Source organism: Ambystoma mexicanum, chromosome 8 (genome assembly GCF_040938575.1).
Source record: "Ambystoma mexicanum isolate Mex_15411 chromosome 8, UKY_AmexF1_1, whole genome shotgun sequence".
Taxonomy (NCBI): domain Eukaryota; kingdom Metazoa; phylum Chordata; class Amphibia; order Caudata; family Ambystomatidae; genus Ambystoma; species Ambystoma mexicanum.
The window spans coordinates 156,295,135-156,321,340 of NC_090929.1; the positions used below are offsets into that span (position 1 = coordinate 156,295,135).

Here is a 26,206-nt window from a genome sequence, read left to right on the forward strand (position 1 = left end):
TCCTTGGTTAAATCAGTTTAGGAAAATCCCAAACCAGATATAGGGTTCTCTGGGCCTTACTCATCCTGACTTTAATAAGGAGTTTATCGTTTTAAACATTGTGGGTCATCTCTTGATTCTATGCCTGTCCTACACGTGGCAAAAAATGTCAAGTGTTTTTTGACGGTATACCACTCACTCCTCTGGTTTAATGGATTGAGTAGGCAAGTACCTCAGGTGTTGAAGTAGAGACCCCCTAAGAATCTCGGTAGTGGTTATTTTCTTAGCGGATGAAGAAGAGCTTGCCTTAGGGAGCATGATCTCTTCCTGCGTTGCTGCTTAGTCCAGTCTTTTCAGAAAGGATAATGTTCCTCTTTTAGTTCTTCCAAGCCACATCTTGGGTTCTGCGCCTGGATGCTTGACGGCAACCCTTTTATAACTCGTGCAATTTAGCAACATGCTCTCTGAGGACCTTCAGATTCATAGATTGGCACAGCCTTCAGTCTTTCAGATTGGGGCCCTCCACCCAGGCAGTAAAGGTAAAGTCTGAAAAGGTCTGAGACTGCCTTCTTGTCTCCCATTGTCCAAACAGCCTTGAAGGCCAAGGTTTCCCTAAGTATACTGAGTGCCCAGAAAAAGAACTGTGGTCAAGAGTGGCAACAACTCAGTTGGTACGGCCTTACTGTCATATCCTGTGCCCGGGCACACACAGGTTCTGTAAGGAGCCAACACAGAGCAGCGCTGCACCCGTTGGTGGCTCAAAGATTCAAAACATCTGGCGCTGAATAAAAAAAAAATATTAAGATGGAAGAATCCATTGAAACATAAACTCTTTATAGTTTATAAAGGCAATAGAATGATGGTACCAATTACATGATAGTGTGGGTGCTTAGCAAGGCCAAGTATAGATAGATCGAACGCATTGGTTATTACTTCTGCCGTGAGTAAGAGGGCTGTTTTCTTCACAGCTATATATATATATATAGTGTTTGTATGTGGCCTTGATCTTGGTGACGTAACTCTTCATGAACGGCGAGGTCTGGCGTCATTTTTGCATGGAATATCTTTATTTCATTGCTGAATTTAATGCAACTATTTCTAGCTCGATGGGTCATCCTGTTCCCGAAATCACTTGATTTTTCAACATTGTTTTGTGGTGTTCTGCGCACCACCTACAGGTCATTTGTAGAAAGTGCTTGTCATCGCGCTGTCTTTCTTTTTCATTGGTTACTTTTGCAATACACTCAATGCATGTTGATTTCACTAATTAATTGAACATATTTTTATTTACCTCCATTAAATTCTCACATGAATATCCTATTTGTATGCTTACTCTTGATTATTCGCAGTGTGTATTTAGCAGCGAAAATGGCCACCACTGCTCCCAATACTGCAAATAATCGGAGTAAATGAAAATTTGGTGTTCAATTAGTGAAATTAACATATAGCACATTTTACCTTTGTGGCAAACAGCAATATTTGTTCATCTGTTTGGTGGAATATGAAGACCAGTCTGAGAATGGACATCTCGGGCGAAGCCGGGTACTTGGGCTAGTATATGTGAAAAGGTGTGGGTTTGTGGCTTTGCATATGTCCCCTATACAATGCCTCTGTTTCACCAATCTGCACCAAATATGGTGCTTGGGCCTATGAGGAATTGCAACACCGGGTATATCGGCTAGTTGTATAGAGGAACGCAACATCCGTGATGTGTGTGTAGTGTAGAAGGGGGACACGGCAGGGAAGAAGGTGGGCCCAGGGCTTACATGGGGGTGGAGAGAGAGAGAGAGTGTGTGTGTGTTTTCCCCTGATTGATGGAACTAACAACGGTGTGACGCATGCAAATCCACGGGCAAAGATACAATTAAAGAGTGAATTATATGTAATTAGATAAAATACAGAAAATAAATGATGCTAAAACATGAAAGTTTGTTTGAAGCTAGTTCTCAAGAGACCAGTATTCAAGACACTCAGTTGGTAGGTCAGGTGTTCAGTGATCCGTTTCAAAGCTGGACCATATGGAGTGAATCGAAGAAAGTCTACTGACAGTGCTGATTCTGATGTGATTGAGCTCTTCTCCATTAATGGTGATGTGGCGCATCAGCTTTGGCTGTACATTTCAAAATAGTGCCCTTACGTTGAAAGTGGCAATCCTGCACCTTGGTTTTTTAAATTTCTTTTTGGGCCATACTTCTTTTTCTGATACCAAGATGTTACGGATATGGTTCTGTCAGCTTTGTCTTGTCCATAGCAATATTCTGAACGTTTTTTAAGGGCCACTGAATCAAAACTGAATTGAAAAGTGAAAACGGACACTCTGAAGGGTGAGCAGCAAAATTTGACGTGTCTCGCCTGCAATCTCACCTATTCACAGATGGCTGTTACCTAAACTGTGAGTGAGGAGATTCTTCAAGATGATTCCATGATATGTTGTCTGTATGTCTCCCCTGGATGCATTGTACACAACTCCGACTTGGAGGATCATGGATGTCTGACACTTATTGAAAAGGTGTTCTGGTCTTTGTACTCAATATTTCTCAATGGCAGTGTTTAGGTTTGGCGAAAAGGAAAGGAATAGTAAGAAATAGGCTATGACATGCTGGAAATCAGTACTGTGATGCCAGGACCTTTTCACTGGTGGTTCCAGGTAGTCCCTCTGACATACCTGAGGGGGCATAAGGAGGAATCTGATCATTCAACCTTCCAGTGGCTGGCTGCCTCCTGTCGTGTCGAATCGAGTTGGCTGTTCAGAACCCATCCCCACACTCTAGCACATCGTTCAACCAATAATTATCAGTATGGGTGGGCTATTGGCTAGAAATGGAAAGGGCTAAAGAGATCAGTGTTTCAACATGCTCTTCTTTGTTGGATGTTTTATGTGATTTGCTGTCATGGGGAATATGCCTACTGAGGGGTGTGTGTGTGTGGGATATCTGAATCTATGGCAAATTGAGGATGAAACTGTTTTTTTGGCCCAGGTTTGGAGAATTGGGACCATTTCCTCCAAGAAAAAAGCCTGAATGTTATTTGGAATGCTTAAAATAAAAACTAAGCCCTCACAATGCACTGTACTTTTCTGCCGAAAGCCTTAAAACTACTATTGGTCTTTTCTATCACTTACAACCCTACAATGGGCTGTTCTAGTCTAATGGAAGATTTGGAACTTGGAAATATGCACATTCTTAGCATACATTCAGCTCTGTGGAGGGTGTTGCTCCATTTAAAAGCCTGTGCAGAACAAGGGAGCATTATTGTGCGACGCAGGTCTGCAGGAGATGCTGGCTGGTTGATATGTGGCATGTTGCGCTATGTTCCATGCATCTGATCCTTTATGAACCGAGGATTGGACCCTCTGTGGCAGGACAAGGCTGCATTGTTGCGCAACGCAGTTGTTGATGACAAAGGGTCGCAGAGTGCAAGCATGCTGCACAGCCATTGACCAGCAGTGACCATAAGGTAAGAAAGGTGTGGGCATTGGGAGCAACTTCTACTGCTCTGTTAAACTGCTCTGCCTTGCGTACACTTCCACCAAACTGCCTGGTATATTGTGCTGTCTCTGTGCAACTGTGTTTTCTAGGGCAGTTATCCGCCACCCACCCTCCACCCACTCCTATGTCCCCTCCCTTCTGCTGACCACTGTTGGTTAACTGTTGTCCCCTTAGACTGTTTCTTCAACCCCCTATACCCCCCCGTGTTCCAGTCCACGGTTCGTATCTGTTGGTAATTGTTTGCTGTGTCCAGTAGGCTCTCACCTACTCTCTTGGTTCCCACCCAACTGTGGTGACTGAGTTCTGTTGTTCCACTAGGCTATCTCCCACCCTCTAGGTTCACACTTCACTGTGGTTGCTAATGCAACTGTTGTCTCACCCACGTGTTCTTCATGCAGGGCTCCCTACTGTGTGACCGCCCCCACCCTCAGCGCATCCTGTGTTGCGCTGGACTGTGCTCCTTTCTCTCACGTCCTCCAACTTTTCTCCTTGCACCCAGTCTCGGGCCCCTCTACTGCTGCTGTTGGGTGTACCTCACTCCTGTACCCCACCTCAGAAGCTTTTCAAATGTGGCAACCTGCTTCACGTCGCTACTTTCAACTCTCTCTCTGCTGTCAAAACATTCCTCAGACACCTGCCACCTCCTTGATGACCTTTACCTAGATGTCCTCGCTCTCACCGAGACACGATTCACGGCTAGCTCTGTCACAAGTTTTGACTCTCCTCCCTGAAAGCTAAAATAACCTCTCCGAGCCCAGGACCAATCGACCCGGAGGTGGGGTGGCCAGATCTATCCGGAGTGGCTGTCTGCTTCTTTCATGCCTATGCACACCTACACCTCCTTTGAATGACTGGTCTGCAGTCTCTCTCCCCTTTTTCCTAAGTGTAAACGTTTGCCCCAAAGTAGATGGTTTCCATGGGATGCACGAATGGATGTCGCCAGAACCAGCCTGCTGCAAAGTGAATAGGTTAACCTATGCAGAGTTGACATTACTATGGACACCTGATTAATCTTCCACATAAATGTCCTTGTTAACAAGCTGCGCATCTTACTTAACGTAGCACAAAATTACTAGACCAAATTCAGTACAAGAACAAATAATTAAAACTCTTTAAAAAAAAAAAATACAAGTAAAAAGCAAAAGTGTTAAATGTGAATGTATCACCTTTACCAAAAAAACTGTAAGACATGCCACCTAGAGCCACCACAGAGCACACAAACTTGCAAGATACAGTGATACATTTGCCACCCTGTAAAACAGGGCCTTAGCCGTTTACATCTTATTCTCCAGGCCCTCCAGATGTCATTGGCAACTGGGAAGGCTACCTCTGGGCATATAGCACTAAAAGCTCAGTTCAAAGCACCCTGCACATGTCTCACCCCAACCTATTTGAGTAATGCCTTAAGCCACCACAAACGAAAAACTGGTTAGGCGGGGCATCAAACAAAGAGAATAGACAGTCTCTTGTCTCGTGCATCTTGGAGGACATGGCCTTAAACTTCCTAGCCAAACCAAATCCCTATGGACAAGTAAAGGGTAAGAGAGCCCAACTTAAATTTGGTAAACCAAGACTTCATCTTGGGCGTAGTCCGATCCAAGTGAGGCTCCAAGGTCTCATTATTCACAAGTTCCCAGAACCGACAAGTTGACTGCTTCAAATGTTCCTCCTTGATGGAATTAGGGTCATCCCATGCCGACTGCACTTGAAGTTTCATTAGCCAGTTCCTAATATTCAAAAACCATGGTTATGCCATTCTGTGGCCTCAGATTGTCAGGCACCTTGTGAAAGACAGGAGTCCTGGATTTCAAAATATCAGTTTTTCTGAAATTGTTTTGTTCAAAACCTTTCTATTTTGGATATGTATAAAGTATGGCAATAGGTTTAAGAAGCAGCGAAATGCTGTACATTTGAGATAAAAAAAATTACTTGTGGCGGGGTAAAGTTAGAACATGGCTATGCTATCTTGCAGTTAAGCAACAGGAGGAGTAAATGGTGGTGAGGTGGGGTTGGCATCAGAGATATTCTGGTGCGTGAAGGTGCACCTTGAGGGGCTTAAACTCCGTTCTGAATAGCATGATGGTGAGTCTTCATCTTAATGTTGACCAGTATGAGGCGCTACACTGCCAGGGTGTAGATCGAAAGAGCCTGTTTCCTTTGTCTTTTTTTCTTTGCACTTCTGCATCGTCGTGGCTTCTTGTGGAGAGTAGCCACCAGAGATGGTGACCGTGTTGGCCAGGTAGAAGGGAGTATGCATGGTGGCTGCTTTGTAAGTGGTGCAGCTGCTCTTGCAGGCCATGCACGCTTTTAGGTGCAACCGATGTAGTTCAGGTGTGCACATAAAGTCAAATTTGTGGATGCCTTTGATGAAGGCTACAGAGTGGAGGATGCTTCTCATTCGTGCCAGGACGAGGAAGGGGGGCTTGTGAGTAGGGTGTTTCCACTGTCCAGGTTAGAAAGGAAGAGGACTTGTGACCTGCTTTCGAAGTTGTCTTAAAGGAACAGCTTTTTAAATGTTTTTATTTAAAGGGAACTAGTTGTTACAAAGCTGTCTGAGCTGCCATGTGCTTTTTAAATAAAACTGTCCATATCGAAACTTGGGGACTTCACATAGTTTCAATAATAGGGTGAAGCAATCGAGGTCATGGCAGACAGCTAAATCTGGATTCGGTGTCTGCTTTGGTGGGGTTCAGTTTGAAGTGTGAGCTGGACATCTAGTTTGTATCTCGGCCAGGCAGGGCTAGAAGTGGTGGCGGTCTTTGAAGATATTTTGAGGTAAAGTTGAGCATCCTAGGCACCAGGTAATTGTGGAGTTTCTGGCTGGCACGGAGGCAGCGCAGGAGCTCCATTTAGGAATTGAAAGTCAAGGCTGAGAGACTGGGTACATGTGGCACTTGTGAGGGGTCAGACGTGAGGTGGCCAACTTTGTGACCGTGTTTCATAAATTGCTGTTTTATTGACTTAAAAGGGTTTTCTAAATGTCTCAATATCCATACCTAAAGAGGATTTCCCTGCCTATCAAAATGAACTAAAGGAAACACTAACAAAAGCAATCTGTCCCTCACACTTATACATACAACAAACATGTTTGAACGACTGGTTTAATTTTTCTGAAAATGATCGTAAAATCTGCAAAAACAAAATGGCCGGCACAACATGCAAAAAGCGATGACGTCATTGTGCATGCCGCGAGCGCGATGACGTCACTCACGCGTCCGAAAGCCGTATTTAAGCGCGCACCTCAGTTGCTTCAATGTGCAACAAATGGAGGCGCCAGATCCAAAATGTAACATCAAGTAAGCGCTCCTACTTGGACTTCCATAGAAGGATCCTCCTTTTTCTTTTGCTAAAACCTAGAAGCCTAAATAGGCATCTAGATAATAGCTAAACATACCCTCTGTTCTTATTTTCAGGCCAGTCTAAATTTGATACTGAATTCTGAAGTTTAAATCCTTTTTCTTCAGAAAAATAAGGATAAAATCTTTAAATCGGGATACTCAAGATCAATACAATTGGTGAGTGCCATAAAATATTCTTCCTTTTCTAATTTTTCTTTCTGTTTCAATTTCCTTTTACTAATTTATTGGTTCATGATATTTTGAAAAACTTTGGTATTTGAACATTTACATGTATAAGACAAAGCTGTTGGAAATCTTTCCATTCAAATTATCGTTAAGAACTTTATTTTCCTTTGAAACTCTCCTGAAGATCGCTTTTAAAGGATAAAGGATGAACACGTGGAGACTGCATACACTGTCACACTGTGAAAACTGTAAATAAATCCGTGTTTAAGCAAGAAAGAGAAGTGTGGTAACCATTGATCTGGCCCTCACCGGTGTCCGGTCAAATGGTCGACAGGACAATTGGTCGACACAATTTGGTCGACAGGTCAAATGGTCGAATTTTTTATTTATGTATATATTTTTTAGGTTTTCGTTTTGGGAAAAAAGGGGTTTTTAGCAAAAAAAGGGCAGTGGGGGGGACCTTCGACCAGTTGACCTGTCGACATTTTGGTGTCGACCAATTGTCCTGTCGACCATTTATTTTCTACCAAATGACCTAGAACCGCCCTCACCCTTTCAAATTGGAGATTACTTTTGGTTTGGCGCAAGTGGGAATGTGTAAGTGTATAAAGTATGCAACAACCATATAAAGGAAATGTATGGCAATTCAAATATAATGAATATCAGTTATATCCAACATAAACTTAACTGTTTCTCCTTGTAACCTGGGCAATGCTCCCTTCCCCAGATTCAATGCAGGAATGTGTTTCAAAAGTTCAATTAAAGTTCCATTCTGGTGATGAGCCTTTTCTTGCTCCAAAAGCTTCTCACTTGGACTTTCCAACAGTGCAAAACAAATGAAAACTTTGTCGCTCAACACATCTTCTTACGAAACAAACTTCCACAGTTCACTTTTTAGCAACAGCAGTTTTGTCAGGATGATTTCACAAGAAAATGTAGTGGTCCTTGCCACTTTTAATCTTTAACCAAAACACAGTACTTCAACAACCTTTAAATGGGCCACTCACCCGCTAGGTCTACCGCTACAACGTCCCTTGCCTTGGTATACTCTCCTGCCAGGACCAAACGTTTCTAACACTGCTACAAGTACCTCTGTGGTAAAGTGCACTTAACAACTAAGCAGTTAATACTAAAAAGACATGACACATTGCTGCTGTTTATGCCACAGCCAATGCAGGTTATATGCTCCTCTCCTCCTGAATGCTTTCTGTTGGGAGGGCAGCTCTTCTGCCACTCCTTACATCAACCAACTGCTGATAATGGCTGTTTATCACACTTGCTCTTCTTTGGCTTAGATAATCCTTGCTTGTGTCTTTATCAACTATTGCCTCTTCCTCTGTTTGGCAATAGGGGTTGCAATTGGCTTGCTTCTTAATTGCCCTCTCTTGGCTTTGGCAATTGTAGTTTGTTACCCTTTAATATTGCCCTCTTTAGGTTTTCGCAATTCTGTTGACCTTTGTAATTGCAATCAGAACCTTCTTGCTTATTCCCAATGTTCTTATTCTGCCACTTTGTATCAGATTGGTATGTCTTAGTCTGCCATTTTAGTCTCTTTACATTAGTTTGGTATTCAATATTCCCAATAGTGGCCAGCAGGCTATTACAGAGCATTCTTGGGTGTCCCAATACTAGTGAACTCACCAGGTGCTGCATACGCCTCTGTTGGCTCTGCTGCCCCTTCGGCTTCCTCTGCTTCCTGCTAAACGGTAAACTGCTTCCTGGGGCCCACTCCTGTCCGGAGAGGAGCGTTCCTATTTCCACGGGCACTCCGGTGCTCACCTGCCATCGGGGTACAAGTTACTTTGGGGAAAGCTTCTAACGCTTTCTGCCGCACACCCTCTGCATACCAGGTCAATATGGGGAAGGCTTTCTATAAACGCTTCCTGTCATGCAACCTCTGCACAAAAGGACATTGAGGGTAGAGACTCTCACGAAACTGACATCCACTCAACAAATAGTGGCTCTAGCGTGTCGCTGTCACAATTACTCTTCTGCTTCTCCTAATGGCTGCACCTGAGGGGCCCCTTTATACTCACTAGAGCCTCTCAGGTGTGGGTCATTAGAATCGCAAGACTGCACCTTGCAGTCTAGTGCCTCCAAATCCCTCTTCCTCGTCCCAGTGCTTTGCACATTGTGGGACTTAAGTCCCCAATGTTCAAATTACCGTTTTCAGGAGGAACTTTAAAAGGAGTCAATGATTGTTTTGGAATTAAAGGAGAGTTAGCTTTATCAGAACTAAAGCACTAAGATGGCAATGTTTTGGTGTCCACATTTAACGTTCTCTTGTTGGCTTCAATAGTTATTACCATTATAGATGTGGGCAACATTGAGTGGTACCTTTACACCTAATAATTGATTAGGACAGTTTTTCGAAGCCCCCAGGAACAATAGCTCTGGAACAATAAATCACAACAAGCTATTACATATTCTAGAATCACTGACCTCTCCATCTGAGGTAGACAAATACTGTGTCTCACCTAACGTAGTACTCCTGTTCCCTGGGGCACTTCTCCTGTCAGGTGATCCTCCTGTCTAATACCATCCCCAGGTTCAGGTAGCGGCTGCCTTCCCCGGCCACCTGTAAGGAGACTTTAGGTAGGATCCTTATGGGGACTCTGCAGGTTTCATCACACACTCCACAGGTGACCGGTAGTGGAAAGTCATATGGACAAACTGATGCTCCGGTCTTCTGGGTGTGAGGCGATCTGCTGAATGATCATGCGATTATGTAGTATGCCCATGCAAGCTTATTGTGTTGAAGGCTGCATAGAGATCAAGGATCACCAGGAGTCTGGGGTGCCAATCGAGGATGGTAATGTTTATTTGTAAAGCGCCTTTACACAAGGCAAGTGTTTCAAAGCGCTTAAGGAGGGAGCGGACAAGGGGGGGGGGGGAACTAAGTCATTCAGAGCCCTTGAATTTTTGAATGATACAAGTCTGCAAGGTAGAGTAAGTGCATATAGGACAGTCAACAGTGTAGATAATCACAAATCGGTCTGGTAGTTTGACTTTTTCGAAATGTGAGTGGAGAAGGGGAGAGGAGTCGAAGATGACCGCAAGGTGTTTTGCCACGCAGGTGTGTGCGGCCGCCAGGGCAAGGGAGGCAGGCCACAGTGGGAAAGCGGAGCAGGAGTCCCGATGCAAACTATCTGTCTTACTTTTGATGAGGCAGTGGTTGTTTGCAGCACATCATGACTGAATTGCAGACAGACCGTCCGATATGGGCGAGGTAGAGGGGGTGACTGAGGGTAGCCTGAAGGAGAGTTGCGTGTCATCCACATAACACAATGTTAGAGGAGAAAGTGGCATTCGCATGTGCCAGGGCAGCCATGAAGACATTGAAGAACCAGGGGGTTAGGTTAGAACCCTGGGGAATGCCACATGTTCAAAGAGTGATAGTAGAGAGCAAGGACCCAAGTTCCACCTGGGATGGGCGGTCTGAAAGGAAGGAGGTTAACCATTCCAGAGCCTGACCTGTGATTCCTAGGGTGTCACGGAGACATGCAATCAGGATGTTGTGGTTTACTGTGTCAAAGGCAGATGAGAGGTCAAGAAGAATGAGGACAGAGCAAGTGTTGGTGTCGATTTGAGAGCAGGTCTTCACGGGTGTCCAGAAGTGCAGTTTACATGCCTCTGGATGCTCTGAAGCCAGACTGATGGTCTTGGAGGCAACCAGCAGATTCAGTGTGGAGAGTGAGCTGGGAGATGGCCAGCTTCTACAGGAGTTTGCCTAAGAAAGGGGTGATGGAGATGGGGGCGATAGTTTGCCGGAATGGAGGGGTCGGCCGAGGGTTTCTTAAGCACAGGGTGCACCAGGGAGTGCTTCAGAGAGGTTGGGAAAACTCCAGTGGCAAGAGATTGCAGAGATCCGCCAAGGCTGGAGCGATGGTGTCCTTAATGGTTTGGAGGGGCAGGGGTCCACCTGTTTGGATGAGGCCTTCATAGACCAGACTTGTCTGGTGACCTCATCAGGTGTGATGGGAGTGAGAGAAGAGAAGTGGTGGAGGAGTCAAGGGAGGCTCCAGAGGTGCTGGTTGTAAGATGATGGGTGGAAGTGAGAGAAAAGAGGATTTATCCAGCATTGGATCTTTCATGGATTCACATGCTTTGAATATTCCCTGTTGTCAGGCTGGGAACCTCTGGTCTTTTTTTTAAATAGTGTTTTCCCTTGGAAAACTTCGACACTTTAGTGTGCTATCAACATCCTTTTGGGGCGCTTAAGTACCACCCAATAGGATGTAGGGATAAATGGACCCGCCCCCGCGGCTTCTCAGATTTCAACCGTCTCCAAGTGTCTGGATCACCTTGTGCTTTCTACACATTGGTGTGTTGTGGTCATTTTCTTTCCCAATGTCGGGGGAAAAGCGCTGATATCGTGGCTGAACGATGGGACCTACCCTCCATTGGAGGTGGGATTGGTGCACAGTCTGGCATTGGAGAAACCTTCCCCTGCAGTTCCTTGCCGGTGTCTGCTGAAACGCCGGCAAAGAAGTCATGGCCTACAGAAAAAAGTGGCCGCCCTTCTTCGGGGAAACACCCGAAGGCCTGAAATCTTCTTTGAAAAAGGACAGACGCTCCTTCAGGAGACCATCATAGGTCTTCCTCGAGTAGAGAATCTTCGAACCGCCTATCCAGAGATTAAAAAAAGGCGGGGATCGCCTGACAAATCTGCACCGCAGCTGCCAGCGCCGTCGGCGGGAGTCCCGTCGTCGACGGCTTCACTGCCGGCCGCAGTGTCTCTCCACAGTGGTGTCGTCGGCTTCAGTGGCGGCAATTGACAACGGCCCGAAGTTTTGGTCGACGTGCTACCAGTGAGTGGAGCTTGGCAGCCTTCTGCGTATGACGCCCTTCTGCCGGACACCTTATTACAGCAGGAGTCAGCCCTTTCAGAGTCGTTGATGGAGGAGAAACGAGAGCCTGTGGCTAACCCAAAGAGCCCTGAGTTACAGTGCGTTGGCCCTTCGTCGTCGGTGGGAGTACAGAATGTTTCACCGGCATCTCCTCTACAGAACCTGCAGTCGGTGCTGTAGCCACAGGTTTTATCTACACTGCAGTCCCTATTAAGTCAGTTGGATGCAATATTGCCTCCCGTGGGTACGCCTCCGGTAACACCCATCGTCAACGCAGTCGGTGCCCCTCCGTGTTCAGCGTCCACAGCGGAGTTCCCGGCCGATGAGCACAGAGCCTCCTCGTTCCCACCCGGAGGAGGGTGAGCTGCAGGACTCTGAATCCGACCAGGGTCTCGGACTCCATCTGACATTTCGTCGTAGCCATCAAGAGACCAAACATGGGAGTCTGATGTAGAAATAGAAGCTCCTAGGAGTCCGGCACAACTGTCGCCCCCGGATGACATTGGGGCATTTCATGCCATGATGGCAAAAGCCTTTGTCTACTTTGGTCTGACACCAGAGGAAGAACGGAAAGAATGTTTCCTATTTGACCATATGGGAAAGAGAAGAAGGCTGTTTTCTCAGTTCCAATCCTGGACCATGTTTGGCAAAATGGCCTACGTACCATGTGCCACCCATTTTCAGAGCCTGCAGTTAAAGGCAGGTTAGAGAAAGAATGTAAGGCACCGGACTCTACACCAAAGTGTTTGGTTGCACAACCTACCCCTGAATCGGTGGTGTCAGCGGCGGCTAGCAGGAAAGCCAGAACACAGCACAAATGCACTACACCTTCTGACAGCGACGCTAGAAGACAAGATGCCTTCGGAAAGAAGGTTTCAACAGTGGGAGCAACAACAGTTAAAGCTAACTCGTTGGCGATTATGGTGCGCTACGACCATGAAATTTGGCATCGGCTGGCTCCTATGTTGGATTATCTACCCAAGGAACACAGAAAGGCGGCCATGTTACTGGTGCGTTAAGGTGAGGAGGTGTCAAATCACAGCATTAACATCACTGTGGATTTGGCAGAATCTGGGTTCAAGCAGATAAATAATGGGGTGGTTCTAAGGAGGCAGGCCTGGCTAAAGTGCACAGACTTTAGGCCGGAGGTTCATTACAAGGTACTGGACATGGCCTGTGAAGGGGAGCAATTATTGGGGGGAAAAAATAGATGAGCTTCAGGAAACGCCCGGTTTGCTGTCTCGAGAGACCAGAACTACAATCGGTCTGGATACTCCTCACAAGGATATAGACGGGCAGTTCAGTCTACACGAAGAAGCTGTGATTTTCAGGCGTCCAGAAGGAGAGGACAGCCCTCTTCAGCCAAGGGTAAACAAACTAAATCACAGCAATGACGGTCTTCGAGGAAATGTGTTTGGGGAGGAGGCAGAGTGGCCCTACACGTGGACGAATGGGAAGAAATTACATCAGACCGTTGGGTTTTGGACACGGTGAGGTTGGGCCACTCTCTGGAATTCAAGGACCCACCGGTTCCCATTCCTCCCGTGTATTCTGTGCAACCTCCTCTTCACATCTTACAGCAAGAGGTTGTACTTATGCTACAGAAAGGGGCTGTAGAATTGGTTCCACTGGCCGAGAGAGGTCAGGGGGTTTACTCACGTTACTTTGTGGTCAAGAAACCCAACGGCAAGTGGCGACCCATTCTGGACCTTCAGGCGTTAGTCTTGTTCAGCGCCCGAAGTTCAAGATGCTCACACTTCAGGAGGTCGTTCAGTCCGTACAGCCGGGAGAATTTCTGGTGTTGGATTTGCAGGACGCATATTTCCACATACATTTGCATCGCCGAAACAAAAATCCCGGCCATTTGTGGTAGGTCAAAATCATTACCAATTCCAAGTGCTCCCGTTCGGTCTAAAATCGTCCCCCAGGATATTTACAAAATGATTAGCGCCGGTGGTGGTGTGGCTCCGACGAGAAGGTCATCGTGTCTACCCTTACCTGGACGATGGCTGGTACGCGGCTCGTCTCCGGCGGTGACGCAGGCAAGTCTCAACGTTGCCATGTGGCTGTTGCAACGACTAGGCTTCGCTGTCAACTTCGAAAAGTCATATCTATCTCCCTCCAGGAGCTTGGTGTTTTTAGGCGCAGAATTCCAAACTTAGGCCTAGTAAAGCCTTCCGTCGAGCGAATTCAAAAACTCAAGCAGAAAGAGGCAGAGTGGAGAGTCGGGACGAGAGTGTCAGTCAGAAAGTACATGTCGCTGATGGGAGCCATGGCGTCATGTATTCCGTTGGTGAAGGACTGTCGCCTCTTCATGAGGCCAGTGCAAGAGTTTCTGGCAGATTGCTGGGCTCAAAGTCGCGGGTTATGGTCCGATAAGGTGGTGGTCAACAACGACTTACAGGAAGCTCTTCGATGGTGGCAGCTCTCGCACAATCTGACTCGAGGAGTGCCGTTACTGGAGCCAGAATTTCAAGCTACAATTGTGACAGATGCCTCTCAGACAGAGCTGGGAGCACATCTGGGAACTTCCAGGTCCAAGGGCTGTGGTCTCCAGTCGAATCTAGTCTTCACATCAATGTGCTGGAACTGAGAGCGGTTCATTGGGCCCTAAAATCGTTTTTACCGTGCATACGCGGTGCTGTGGTGAGTGACAAACAATACAACCACAATGTTTTACATCTGGAAGCAGGGGGGCATGCATTCCAGGATACTCTCTCTCTCTCTCTCTCTCGAGAGAGGCTCAGGGACTATGGCATTGGGCCCTCGAACAAAATATCAATATTGTGCCGTTTCATCTGCCGGGGGTGATGAACATGCAGGCAGACTCTCTCAGCAGGGAAATGAACCAACTCCACGAGTGGCAGCTGAAGGAACAGCAGGTGTCGAGCATTTTCCGGAAATGGGGTCGTCCTTCATTGGATCTCTTCGTCACCCGAGAGATCAGAGTGCAAGGAGTTTGCCAGCAGATGGCCTCTGCCAGATTTGCTGGGGGATGCGTTCACGTTCCCATGGACGGACAGGTTTGCATACGCATTCCCTCCGTTTCCACTTGTTCGGCGGACCCTCCAGTGGATTCAGAAATACCCATGTTGTGTGTTTCTGGTGGCCCCATACTGGGCCAGGCAGCAGTGGTTCTCAGACCTACTCCATCTATCCGTAACAGAACCTGTGCGGTTACAAGTGACACCGGACCTTCTGTTTCAAGACCAGGGTGCAGTTTGGCACCATGACCCGGGCGCTCTCAGCCTGATGGCGTGGCTCCTGACTTCTATGAGTTTTGCTTACTGAACATTCCTAGTGACTGTCGCTGCATTTTGGAAATGGCTAGAACGTCTACTAATGTCTCCTATGCATGCAAATGGAAAAGGTTTTGTGTGTGGTGTAAGGGTCGTCCTGGGATAGACCCTTTAAACATTTCATTGGACCAAATTCTGCCCTACTTATTGCACTTGGCAAAGAAAGGTTTGGCGTTCTCATCCATAAAAGTACACCTGGCGACCATTTCTAGATTCACTCTGAAGAGGCATGCTACCCCTCTGTTTAGTGACCGTCTGGTTAAACATTTTCTAATAGGATTGTTTCGGACTTTTCCTCCTGGTTGGAGCCTCAATCTGGTGCTGTCGGGTCTGATGATAGCCCCGTTTGAACCTATGTCGTCGATGCCCCTGCAGTTCTTGTTGTGGAAAATGGCGTTTTTAGTGGCCATTACTTCGGCAAGAAGAATATCGGAGTTGCAAGCCCTAGTGATTGATCCTCAGCACTTACGTTTCTTCAAAGACAAGGTGGTGTTAGCTACTAACCCACTTTATTCCAAAGGTGCCAACTACTTTTCATAAACTCTCTTCTATTGTGCTGCCATTATTCTTCGCTTCTGCTTCCTCATCAGCAGAAAAGGCGCTGCATATGCTGGATGTAAAAAGAGCCTAGATAAATTTCAAAGTCGTACTCTGGAATTCAGACGTTCAAGACAACCGTTTGTGGCTTATGGACCCTCAGTCCAGGTAAAGGCAATCTCCAAACGAGGACTATCTCGCTGGGTCTCATCGGCTATTTCCTTTTGTCACTCTAAGGCGGGAAAGCCATTGTAGAGGCACCCGAAGGCGCACTCGACGAGATCCACCACGGCATTATGGTGGACATCTGCCAGGCGGCCTCCTGTCGGTGCCGCATACATTTACTCAGCATTATTGCCTGGAGCAGCAGCATGGTGTAGATAATGCCGGTTTCAGTAAGGTAAGCCCCCACAGCCTTGGGGTATCTGTTTCAATTTTATCACTGCTAACGTCTTCTTTGCTGGTTTTAGGTGTTGCATTCCTGATGTATTGGTTTGCATTACACGCCACCATGCATGACTACTGCTATGTAATCTATTCAAAGCATGTGAATCCATGAAGGATCCAATGCTGGAGAAGGGAGTAGTTTCTTACCTGTAACTCCATTTCTCCAGCGTTGGTATCTTTCATGGATTGACATGCGCTCGCCGGCCTCCGCTGCATGCAAACCTAGTTGGTGCCTCTACTTTGGAGGTTAAAATCTGAGAAGCCACGGGGGCGGGTCTATTTATACCCTACGTCTATTGGATGGTATGTAAGGGCCCCAAAAGGACGTTGATAGGATAGGACACTAAAGTGTCGAAGTTTTCCAAGGGAAAACGCTATTTAAAGAGAGGTTCCTAGCCTGACGACAGGGAATATTCAAAGCATGTGAATCCATGAAAGATGCCAATGCTGGAGAAATGGAGTTACAGGTGAGAAACTACTCCCTTCTCTTGGGTTTTTGCAGTGAAGTGTGCAGCCAGGGCCGAGCAGAGGTCCTCTGTGGGTGTGATGGAGGAAGACGCTGCTGCAGTTTTGGCCAGTTTCTTACATGAGGAAAGAAGTATTTGTGCTTCATCTAGGTGTGTTTCCAGATTGGTAGATCTGTAGGAGGTTGTGGGTTGTAAAGTGCTTCAAGCTGAGGTGGCTACTGCTCTTTTGAGGGTCTTGTGTAGGAATGGAAGGTGGGTGATGGGGGCTGGAGGGGGGAAATGAAGAGTTGCTGAGGCCAGCTTTATTTAGAACTGTATTTGTCCAGTTTAGAGGGTAGTAGGAAATGTTCATTGGGTGGGGGATGCAGTGATGAGAGCAAGAAATGATGGTGTGCTTCTGTGGGGAGTAGCTTGAAGAGGCTGCTGGCAGGACAGTATCCAGGTAAGAGGTAGCTTTGAGGGATGCTACTTTGCGCTCTCTATGGATAGCGTGTTGATGGTGGTGGTTCAAGCAGTGGGAATCTTGCTGATCTTGCCAATAAAATTGTTGATGGTAGATTTCCTGTGGCGAAGGTTGGCACACTGTTTGACTGCCGTGAAGACAGGTTTGCTTTCATTGTTTTATTTGCCTATTGTCTCCTTGTAACAGTGGTTTTCACTATGGTAATCGGTTGTCTGCGGGCAGTCCGAATTTTAATTCTGGTTTGACTAGATGGACTTGCGCTATGAAGTTCTTATGGCCTTTACCGCCTTGGCGAGAGGGGGTGAGGAGGGGCGGATAACGGCCTGCCAGCCCTAGCCAAGGTAGGCCTGAGCGAAGCAAGGGCCTCAGCAAGGCTTTGGGCCGTTACCAAAGTCATTCGCACCCCGGGGTTTATCCAAGGTGCAAATGTTGCCGCTCCCCTCCACCCCCCCCCATGCTGCCGATCTACCGAGTTGGAATGTGAGAGGAATGGAAGAAACTATGGCCTCCGCCATGGGGAAAAGGGGCCGGGTTTGCTTGGTTTTGGGGGGGGAGGGGTAAGAGGTAAAGAGGCAACAGGGAGACACTCCCTGTTGTCTCCCCATAACGCCACCAGGGATGGGCCTCTGGTGCCTGGAACAGCAGGCGGGTAATGTATATTCTTGCCTGCTGTTCCAGTCCTGATTGGTTAACATCAGTTTTCCAGGTGCAAATGCGTGTCAGAGGTCTGATGGTTTATGCCTGATGGTTGTTTCACTGGGTCATGTATGTTGATTGTATTTTAGGGTGTTGCTGAGATCATCCAGGATGTTTTTGCAGTACTAGCACTGAGGTCCTGTAAGGAAGAGGTGAGGTTTGTGAGGTCCACATTGAGTGGCTCTATAGAAAGGCTTTGAAGGTGCAGGATGTCTGCTTAGGTTGTGTACGGTTGGTTGGGACAACACTGTCAATTGTGAAGGGAATGGCGAAGTGATCCTGTATGTCAAAGGGGTGATCCTGCCAGTCAGTGTGTTGATGAGGTCTAGGATACTGCTTTGCTTGTGCGTTGGGCCATTAATGTGCTGGGTAAGATTGTGTGCCTAATAGATTGAGAAATACTACTTTCATAATCTTGGTGGCCATGCTACCTGTGAGGTTGAAGTCTGGTGACTAGGGCAACAAAGTCCTCCGCGAAGGAGGTGTTAGAAAAGGAGAAGGCTTTGAAGGAGCCAATGGTGGTTATTTCTGATCTGGTGCTGGGCCAAGAAGATTTGTGGATGATGGCAATCTGGGAGGTTATAACCTCTAGAATGTGGGTTGAGGAATGATTGAGCCAATCGTCCATGTCGTGGGTGGTAATCTGGTGCCACCGGTGTCTGCTGCGAATGCGATTGCTTGCATCATCTTGCGCTTGTGTTTGTAGAGGGTTTTTTGTGTGGGTGAGGTTGAAGTGATGTGACGGTCCATGATGGTGACAGTCGTGTCACTTTCTTGTCTGAGCGGCGATGGGCTGTGCAGAAAGAGGGGTGAGACACGTGTGGCTTAGCTGAGCAGTCCTGCATCTGCCAATCCCAAGAAATGCCCAGCAGGCCTAACCCTAGTTTTCCTCAGCCCTTTCCTTCAGACGCCTTACAGAGGTGGCTTTAAGCGAGGAAAGGGAGGGAGGAGGGTCCGCAGAAGGGGGGGAGGGGAGAAAAATAGAAAAAAAATTGTAGTACTATGCATTTTGTTGCTATTGGCTTCGCGTTTTAATTTTTTATTTATTTTTCTCCCTTCAGTTAATTGTTGAGATTGCTTCAGTGTCTGAAGAATCCCTGGACTACTGTGTAAAAAGTGGCTTTATTTCACAGCTTCTTAAAGAGTTGACTGGCGATGATGTCCTGGTCAGGTGAGTTGTGTAGATGGGAGGAGAGTGCAAAAGCATAGAAATTATAATATTTCATGTTTAACGTCAACACAACGTTTGTTTGGATTGCAATGGAAACGTATTTATTCTGTCTCCATGTCGGGTTCATGTGCTTTTTTTTTTTTTTGTTTTGCCCACCACCCACTTCGAAGTTAATGATATATTTTTTTAATACCTCAAACTGAGCTGCTACATGTTTTTTTTTCAAAATATTGGACATGGTTAAGTAAATAAATGAACCACCCAGCAAGATGGCTCGACGGATAAAGTGCTCACCCACCAATATGTCCATCCTGCAGGCCAATGCTTTGTTTGCAAGGTTTGCTTATATCTTTATCCTCTGGAGGATAACATATTGATGGTAGTAATTGTTACAGTGCCTTGAAGTGCGACGAATCCAGCATGTGGCACTATATAAAAATGTGCCGTTGATCGTATACATAACTATGGCATCTGGTTGTGTGGCAGGCCTCAAAGCATGTCCATCCCTGACCAAAATACATACTCTTATACCTGGAATGTTTCACACAAAAGGTTGTCAGACTGTCATTGTGTACAGGAGACCGGACATCTGGTCCACCCCTCTGTACTTGGTCTGCACCCGCGTCACCGTTTACAGTCTTGTCTTGGCACTCTTTTGGCGATCGTGTTTTGTTGAACCAAATCCTGTGCAATAAAGTGGACCTGCCTCAAGGGTGCACGTGGGCCCTTCTCGAGTCCATCAAACAGACAGAGTAATCCCTCAAGGTGAGTAATCCCTCAAGCAGCACCTTAAGTGAATGTTCCGTTCACCTTCAGACTCCCTTAGAATTTACAAATTCCTAATTTCTCATCTAACATCACTTTGGAAATCTAAAGTATTCGGGGAAGGGTGTGGGGGCTGGGAGGAGCTGTCGGCTCTTTGGAGGGGTGGGGCCAAAGGTTGTGGCCCCCAGCCATGCTGGCTAACACAGCATCTCTTCTTAGAACCCAATCTTGGCGATTTGCATAGAAGCAAATGGCATTGAGAACATCACGTCCACAATTTTAAATGTTAAACGAGTTAGTTCACTAAGAAACTCTCTTAAGCGAATAATGGATTCTTCTGGTTTGACTGGTCACAATATACACCCTGATAAAGAAGATGCCTGTAAATGGCAGCTCCTGTTCATCAGTTTGGACAGCTGCAGCAGTTTCTGCATGCAGTGCCGAGTCTTCTGACAGATCATTGAAGAGCGGGCTGCTCGTGCCTGCAGGTAGATTAGTGCAAGAAGTGCCATAATGCAGCTTCAGAGCTGGTTGGTAGATGTCGGTGCGTGCCCCTGTGCTCTGTGGCACGCGTGAGCAACGCCCGCTTCCACGAGCAGAATGTGTTCAGAAGACTCTTCTGAAGGGCAGGCTGCTCGTTGAGGTGCAGGATCGGGGACAGCCATGTGCAAGCCCCTGGCGCTGGGGGACTTTTTTTGCCAGAGCCCTGCTCCGTCTTGTTCCGGCCCATTGCCTGCGCTGTAGGCACCCTGTCTATCCTAAACACTGTGCTTCCTTTTACCTGCCCCATCTCCGTTTGAACCCCCTTTTTTTTATCTGTAGCCCATTTCCCCCTGCCCTTTCATACCCTGCTCTGTCCTCTGCAGACTGTTGTCGTTATCCCTTGCCGGGGCACAATACACCACGCTTCGGTCAAGCCTCGGTGCAAAAACAACGCTATGGTGGGGATTGGTGCACCATGAAAGCTGATCAACCTATGTATTACAAAAAAATGTCTAAACCTCAGTCTGTAGGTTTTGATTGCCATGCCAAATATTACCGCAAATGTACAACACACTCCAGCAGTGACGGTAACACCACTACAGGAGATAATTTAAAATCCTTAACCGGCACTCATTTCAAGCAAAAACCTGGGGCAACACGTTATTCTTTCAAGCACCTGTCATGTATGACTTTAAAAACATAGCAGAGACGACCCGCTGTAGCCCAGATCTATCAAAATGTTTACTTTTCAGCAAATCAGCTTGACCGAAACGTAAAAACGTACTGATGTGTATTCATACGCTTGACGTCCTAGGGATTGAAGAGCGGTTGCTCTTTTGAGCCAAACCCTAAATCAATGAGGAGGAATAGGGCAGGCTGGGAAAAAGGGTGTTCCCTCCTATTGTAGAAGACCTTTTTATTTCTTCTAAAAAGGGGTACTAGAACCCATGGTTTCAGGAAATGATAAAAGAATCAGCAGGGAAGAAGTGGTACCCTTTTATAATGGCCGCAAAAGGCATGAAAACAAGGTGGAGAACATGAACTAGAGGATAACCTTGTCGAGTCATATCAATGCGAAGTATGACAGTAGGTGGGGGGAGGGTGTTAATGTGAACCGCAAAATTATAAAAAATGAGTTGAATTGCAAAAAGCGTGACATGACATATTTATTAAAGAGTAAAGGGCTTGTAAACTCAAAATGTGGCCTAGTCCCTAGTACATACTTTCTCGAATGTTTCAGGATGCTGAAGGATTCGATGGTCGTTATGCCGATGGTGAGCGGCATAATGAAAAATGGCGCCAGTTTATAATCTGGGCGTCTGACGTCACTGCATCATAAAATCGCAGCGCAATGCTGTTAATGCGCCTATTTTAGTTTAAAACATATCAGTTTTTGGTAAATGGCGGAAATTCAAAAGGTTAGATTGATGGTGTGTATTTGAAAATTATTTTTGAGTATCATTTTAATTGAGGCTAAAGAGTTTGATGATTTTATGGGTATGATTTCAATAAAAGTAGAAGTTTGGTTTAGGAAAAGCGTTCTCTCCCACTTTGATTAGTGTTTAGAGGAATGACCAATATTCATTGTCCTGATTGAGACTGCTATGACAGTTGGCCATTAACTTTATCCATTTGGATTTCAGCTGTTTCAATTTCTTGACCGCTTCCTCCTGACTTTGTGATTGGCATTCCTGCAAATTTAAGATCCTGTTTCTTATATCCTTATGGTCAGAATTATGATGGATAGCTAATGGACATCTTGAATCCGGATTTCTTTTATTTTAAATTTTTTATTGATCTTATGTGCTCCATTATTCGACTCTCCTGATGGTGCTCCTAGTATACCATTTGTCAGTGACATTTGATTCCGTAAACTAAACATTGGGCCTCATTACAAGTTTGGCGGTAGTCTTGCCTCATTACAAGTTTAGCGGTAGTCTTGCCGGTAAAACCAGTAGGCTGCCACCAAACTTGCAATTTTTTCCGGCACCCCTGAATTGCAGTTACCAGGTCATTACGGCCCAGCCAGACCCGGTAATTGCCCATTTGCGGGCGCCCGAAAAAAAGCTCCCTTGAGCCCATGGGAATGGGGAGGTCGGATGCTCGCGGGTGCTATTCCGCCCCCCCCCAGGTCAGACCTGGTGGTAGAAAACTCGTAGTTTGCCAGTCTGGTAACTACAGTACCGGCAGGATTACCTGTACCGTAGTTATCGGACCGGCAAACTTGTAGTGAGGCCCATTGTGTGTTGCAGTTTATAAAATCCAGAATATTTTTGGTGAATCTGTTTGGCAATTGCATTTCTTTCATGTTGTCCAAAATGTTTGCACCTGCCACATTTTCCTAGGATTTCGGGAATGTTACAAATTGATTTAATGGTTCTTGATGGTTTGAGCAGAGTTGGTTTCAAGTAGCTTGGACTGATAAGTTTTTTAATAATGCTGCTTCCCTGAATGTCCTCAGTGGTTTACTGTCGAGATGTCTTGATGAAATCGGATCAATAAAATAATGTTCCAATGTTTGTTCAATATAATGGTCAGAGCTGTATGTTACAAGTCTAATTTTTATTTCTTCTGATTTTCTTCTTGATGTGTGGTCTTTATCCAGTTTTAGCTCTGCTCTGACTTTCTTGAGTGCTCTGGATTTAGCTGTATTTAATGTCGATATTTGGTATCCTTTCTTTGAATTTGTATTCACTGTTGTCAAGGTGTTTTTTGAATTCTGTTTCTTGGCTGCAGCTTCTTTTTATGCAAAGAGATTCTCTTTAGGGGATATGAATTTACTTTCACTATTTGAGGTCCTGCAAATCTAGAGGACTAGCCCAGTCCTTTATTTACTCAAATCGTAGATTAGATGGACTCATCTGTTTGTAGCACAGCCATTTCAAAATGTAGACCTGCTTTTAGGGTCCTCATCAACACTACCTAAGCAATGTGTCACTCAATTTATATTCAAGCCTATCCTATCCCATGCGCACCCCCCTCCTAAAGTAAAGAAAGCAAATAGCATTTCCTGCGCTCATTCCTCTTGTTCCTATTGGCAAAGATGCTAAACTTTGGTTTTTGGAACGTGTACTCCAAGCTCTGCTTACATACTGCTGCTTGCCAGATATGCAGGCCTCTGTTATACTTGGCATGATTCTGCATGTTAGTCTTCCTCTCGTACTAGGTTGGTATTGGTAGGGACAAGATTGTTATTGTGAGGGGGTTTGTGGAAGCTAGTGACATACTTTAGTTTTGTGGACGTGAATGTTCCTCACATTGGTGCAGAACAGCAGCCATCACCATGGCAATGACTTGGGAGCTGCAGTCTTGCTTAAGGGGTGGTGGTGCTTAGAATTAAACATGGATTACTTGGAAAGTGCACCTTAGCCCCTTAGGCTGTTGGAGGATGAAGTAAGCCACTGTATGAGGTTCAGGTATACCTACCTACATCTTCTGCATTTGTTCATGAAGGTTGGTGTAACCACATGACTGCTGAGTCTACACGGTTGCCACCCATTGGGTGCAATTAAAAGCTCCCAGAGAGGAGGAGGTATGTCACATGGGTGGGCCGAACCTTATTTCTTTGAGAAGCTTGAATGGCCCTGTGAAGCCATGCTTCCATAATGTACTTTTTGGAAACACAATGTTAATGTAACCAACTAAATGTGTCAAACTGGCTTTTTTGTATGAGGTTAACTGAGTAAATGGCCCCCGTCTGTCTTTGCTGCAAGTTTTCATATCGGATCATTTGGAGATGAGACACACATTTCTGCATGTTGGGAATAATTAAGGGAGGAAAACTCTAGAAGGTGTTGGGATTAGCTTGTACCAGCTAGGTACCATTATCATAAATGTATGGGTAACCAGATCTCCTACCACCCCTCGCCTCAACACCATCTGCTAGTGGCGACATTGGTAATATCGAGCCAAGCTCTTAGTCAACCACCATTTGAGTGGAGAAGGAAGTCTGTGATCTATTTCCTCGTTCTTGGTCGTTGGTAGCTAACCACAGCAGTGGTTTCAGTGTACTGGTGGGGGTGCTTGCTAACATGGTCTAATAGGTGGTACTTGCGTCACATATAACCCAAAACTATTGCATTAGAGTACAGATAGGAAGAAGTGATATATGAGGAGGGACACAACTTGTAGGCGTTTGGTTATTTGCCCACTCATTGACTGCCCATGGCCATGCTAATCCCTTTGGCCATTCCCACCCAGTTCCTACCCTTCTACGCCCAAAACACCACCTCATGGGAACTCTTTCAGCTTGCGTTATACAAGCATTCCCATCAAACTTTGCACTCTAAGACCCTGCCAGTGTTTTTTCAAAGCAGTCCTCTGAGTTACTTCAATGGAACTGCAAACTCACTAATGGTGTAATCATTATTTACTCGGTGTGCTTTCAGCCACTAAGCACTATGCGTGCCCTTTACCATCTTGTTAAAAACAAGCATTGGCAAAGCCAACAGTTTTGGATTGTGTAAAAGTGTTCTGCCTTTGCCATGCACTACTAGATGCCCAGATACTTGCACCGGTTTGAACCTGCTACTATCGATGGTCTATGGCAGTGCTTGGCAATTGCCTTTCCCATACCTATACAAAAGTACAAACAGTTGGCATTAATCCTGAAATCGTTGTCTCTGGGATATTTATGCGGTTCATTTACAGAGTGCTGTAGCCCAATTGGCGTCTTATCTAATGAGAATTAAATCGTCATTTTAAAAAGCCAATGGACTCTGTTAGGAGGGTTGGCCCTCGCTAAGGACATAGTTTTGTGAAAATCCGAAACGTACAAATTGAACACAGCAGGGGCCAGAATGCCCCCTTTGCTTAAGTCCTCCTCTGCCCGCCCCCTCCCTGTCCTAAATGCATTCTCCTGTGATCTCTGAGATGGCTTTTTCAGCAGTAACATCACCATTTATGCTGCAAATGCCTGCTAGTATTGCAAAGCAGTCTGAGTTAATGGCTCAATTGCAGATGTGATAATGCGCTACTGGTGTTATAGTTGAAGGTCAGTCATGCCCTAATGAAGTCTCAACATTTATCAATGTTTGTGTGTTGTAAGGGGCGCCAGCCAATCGCCATTAATTACCGACTACCAAATTCATAAAGGAAGTCATGTACACTTCCCCCGTAGAGAATTGCCAGAGGAGAAGCTTCTTTTTTGAGCATGTCCGCAAGTGTTCATGGTTGGCTGACACTTTAGCAGTTGAAGAGATCCATAAACATTTGAATTGTTTTCATTTTAGAGTGTTAATCTACTCTGAGCGCAGTCATTTATATCACCAGTTTTCTGAAAAGGAAATGTGTGGTTATTTTTTTTGATTGACTGATTAAATCAACTTTCTAATTTTAATGCAATGTTTTACATTTTGCATCTACAAACGTTTTCCAAAATATAAAGTTACATAAGTTATTTAAAATCACTGCACCTAAATGGATAGAGGACTGGTGGTTTCGTTTCTTACACTGTTCAGATGCCAAATAACGACAATGCTTTTCAATCGGCAAGTTATCCAACTGCATACTTTACGCTATTTTTTTTTTCTTTTCATTTCTTCAAACAGTATCTTCTGTTGGTGCTGAGGCTCTAATATTGATCTTTGAAGCGATTTCTCTGTTTAAATAACATTTCAAGTACTCTTACTCATCTCCGTAATAGTAATTCCTCCACTGCCCCCGATTGTGCACCGATTTGATACCATTAGCAGATAACCCTGTGATGTTCCCCTTAAACCCATCAGTGAATCCTAGCAGGTTAAACTTCATGTCAATCCGGAGCAGAATCGGAGCTCCCCAAACTTCAAGTTAGACGGGAAGCCCTTGCTTGGATTCGGAGAGCATGCGAGGTTGGGTTGATCCACATCGCAACAAGAGGAGATATTTCTGGGTGAGATTAAGCAGCAATTTGTTTTCTTGCGGAGGATTGTTTGAAACCAGGGAAATCTTAGTTTGTTTTGGGAAGACAGTTTTTTTTCTTTTTATGGAGATTTGTGCTTTAGACGGTATCAGAGTTGCAGGGTGCAATAGTACTGCTGTCCATTAGCGGGTAAAG

General features: G+C 45.7%; 1 protein-coding gene across 1 annotated transcript in view; it reads left to right on the top strand.

Annotated features, from left to right (window-relative positions):
• The window catches only part of PSMD5 (proteasome 26S subunit, non-ATPase 5), a 257,327-nt gene that overhangs the window by 99,173 nt on the left and 131,948 nt on the right, over positions 1 to 26,206 (top strand). The window contains exon 5 of the mRNA XM_069609535.1: positions 18,812 to 18,921. Coding sequence (XP_069465636.1) covers positions 18,812 to 18,921 — 110 coding nt within the window. The remainder of the gene's footprint in view (positions 1 to 18,811; positions 18,922 to 26,206) is intronic.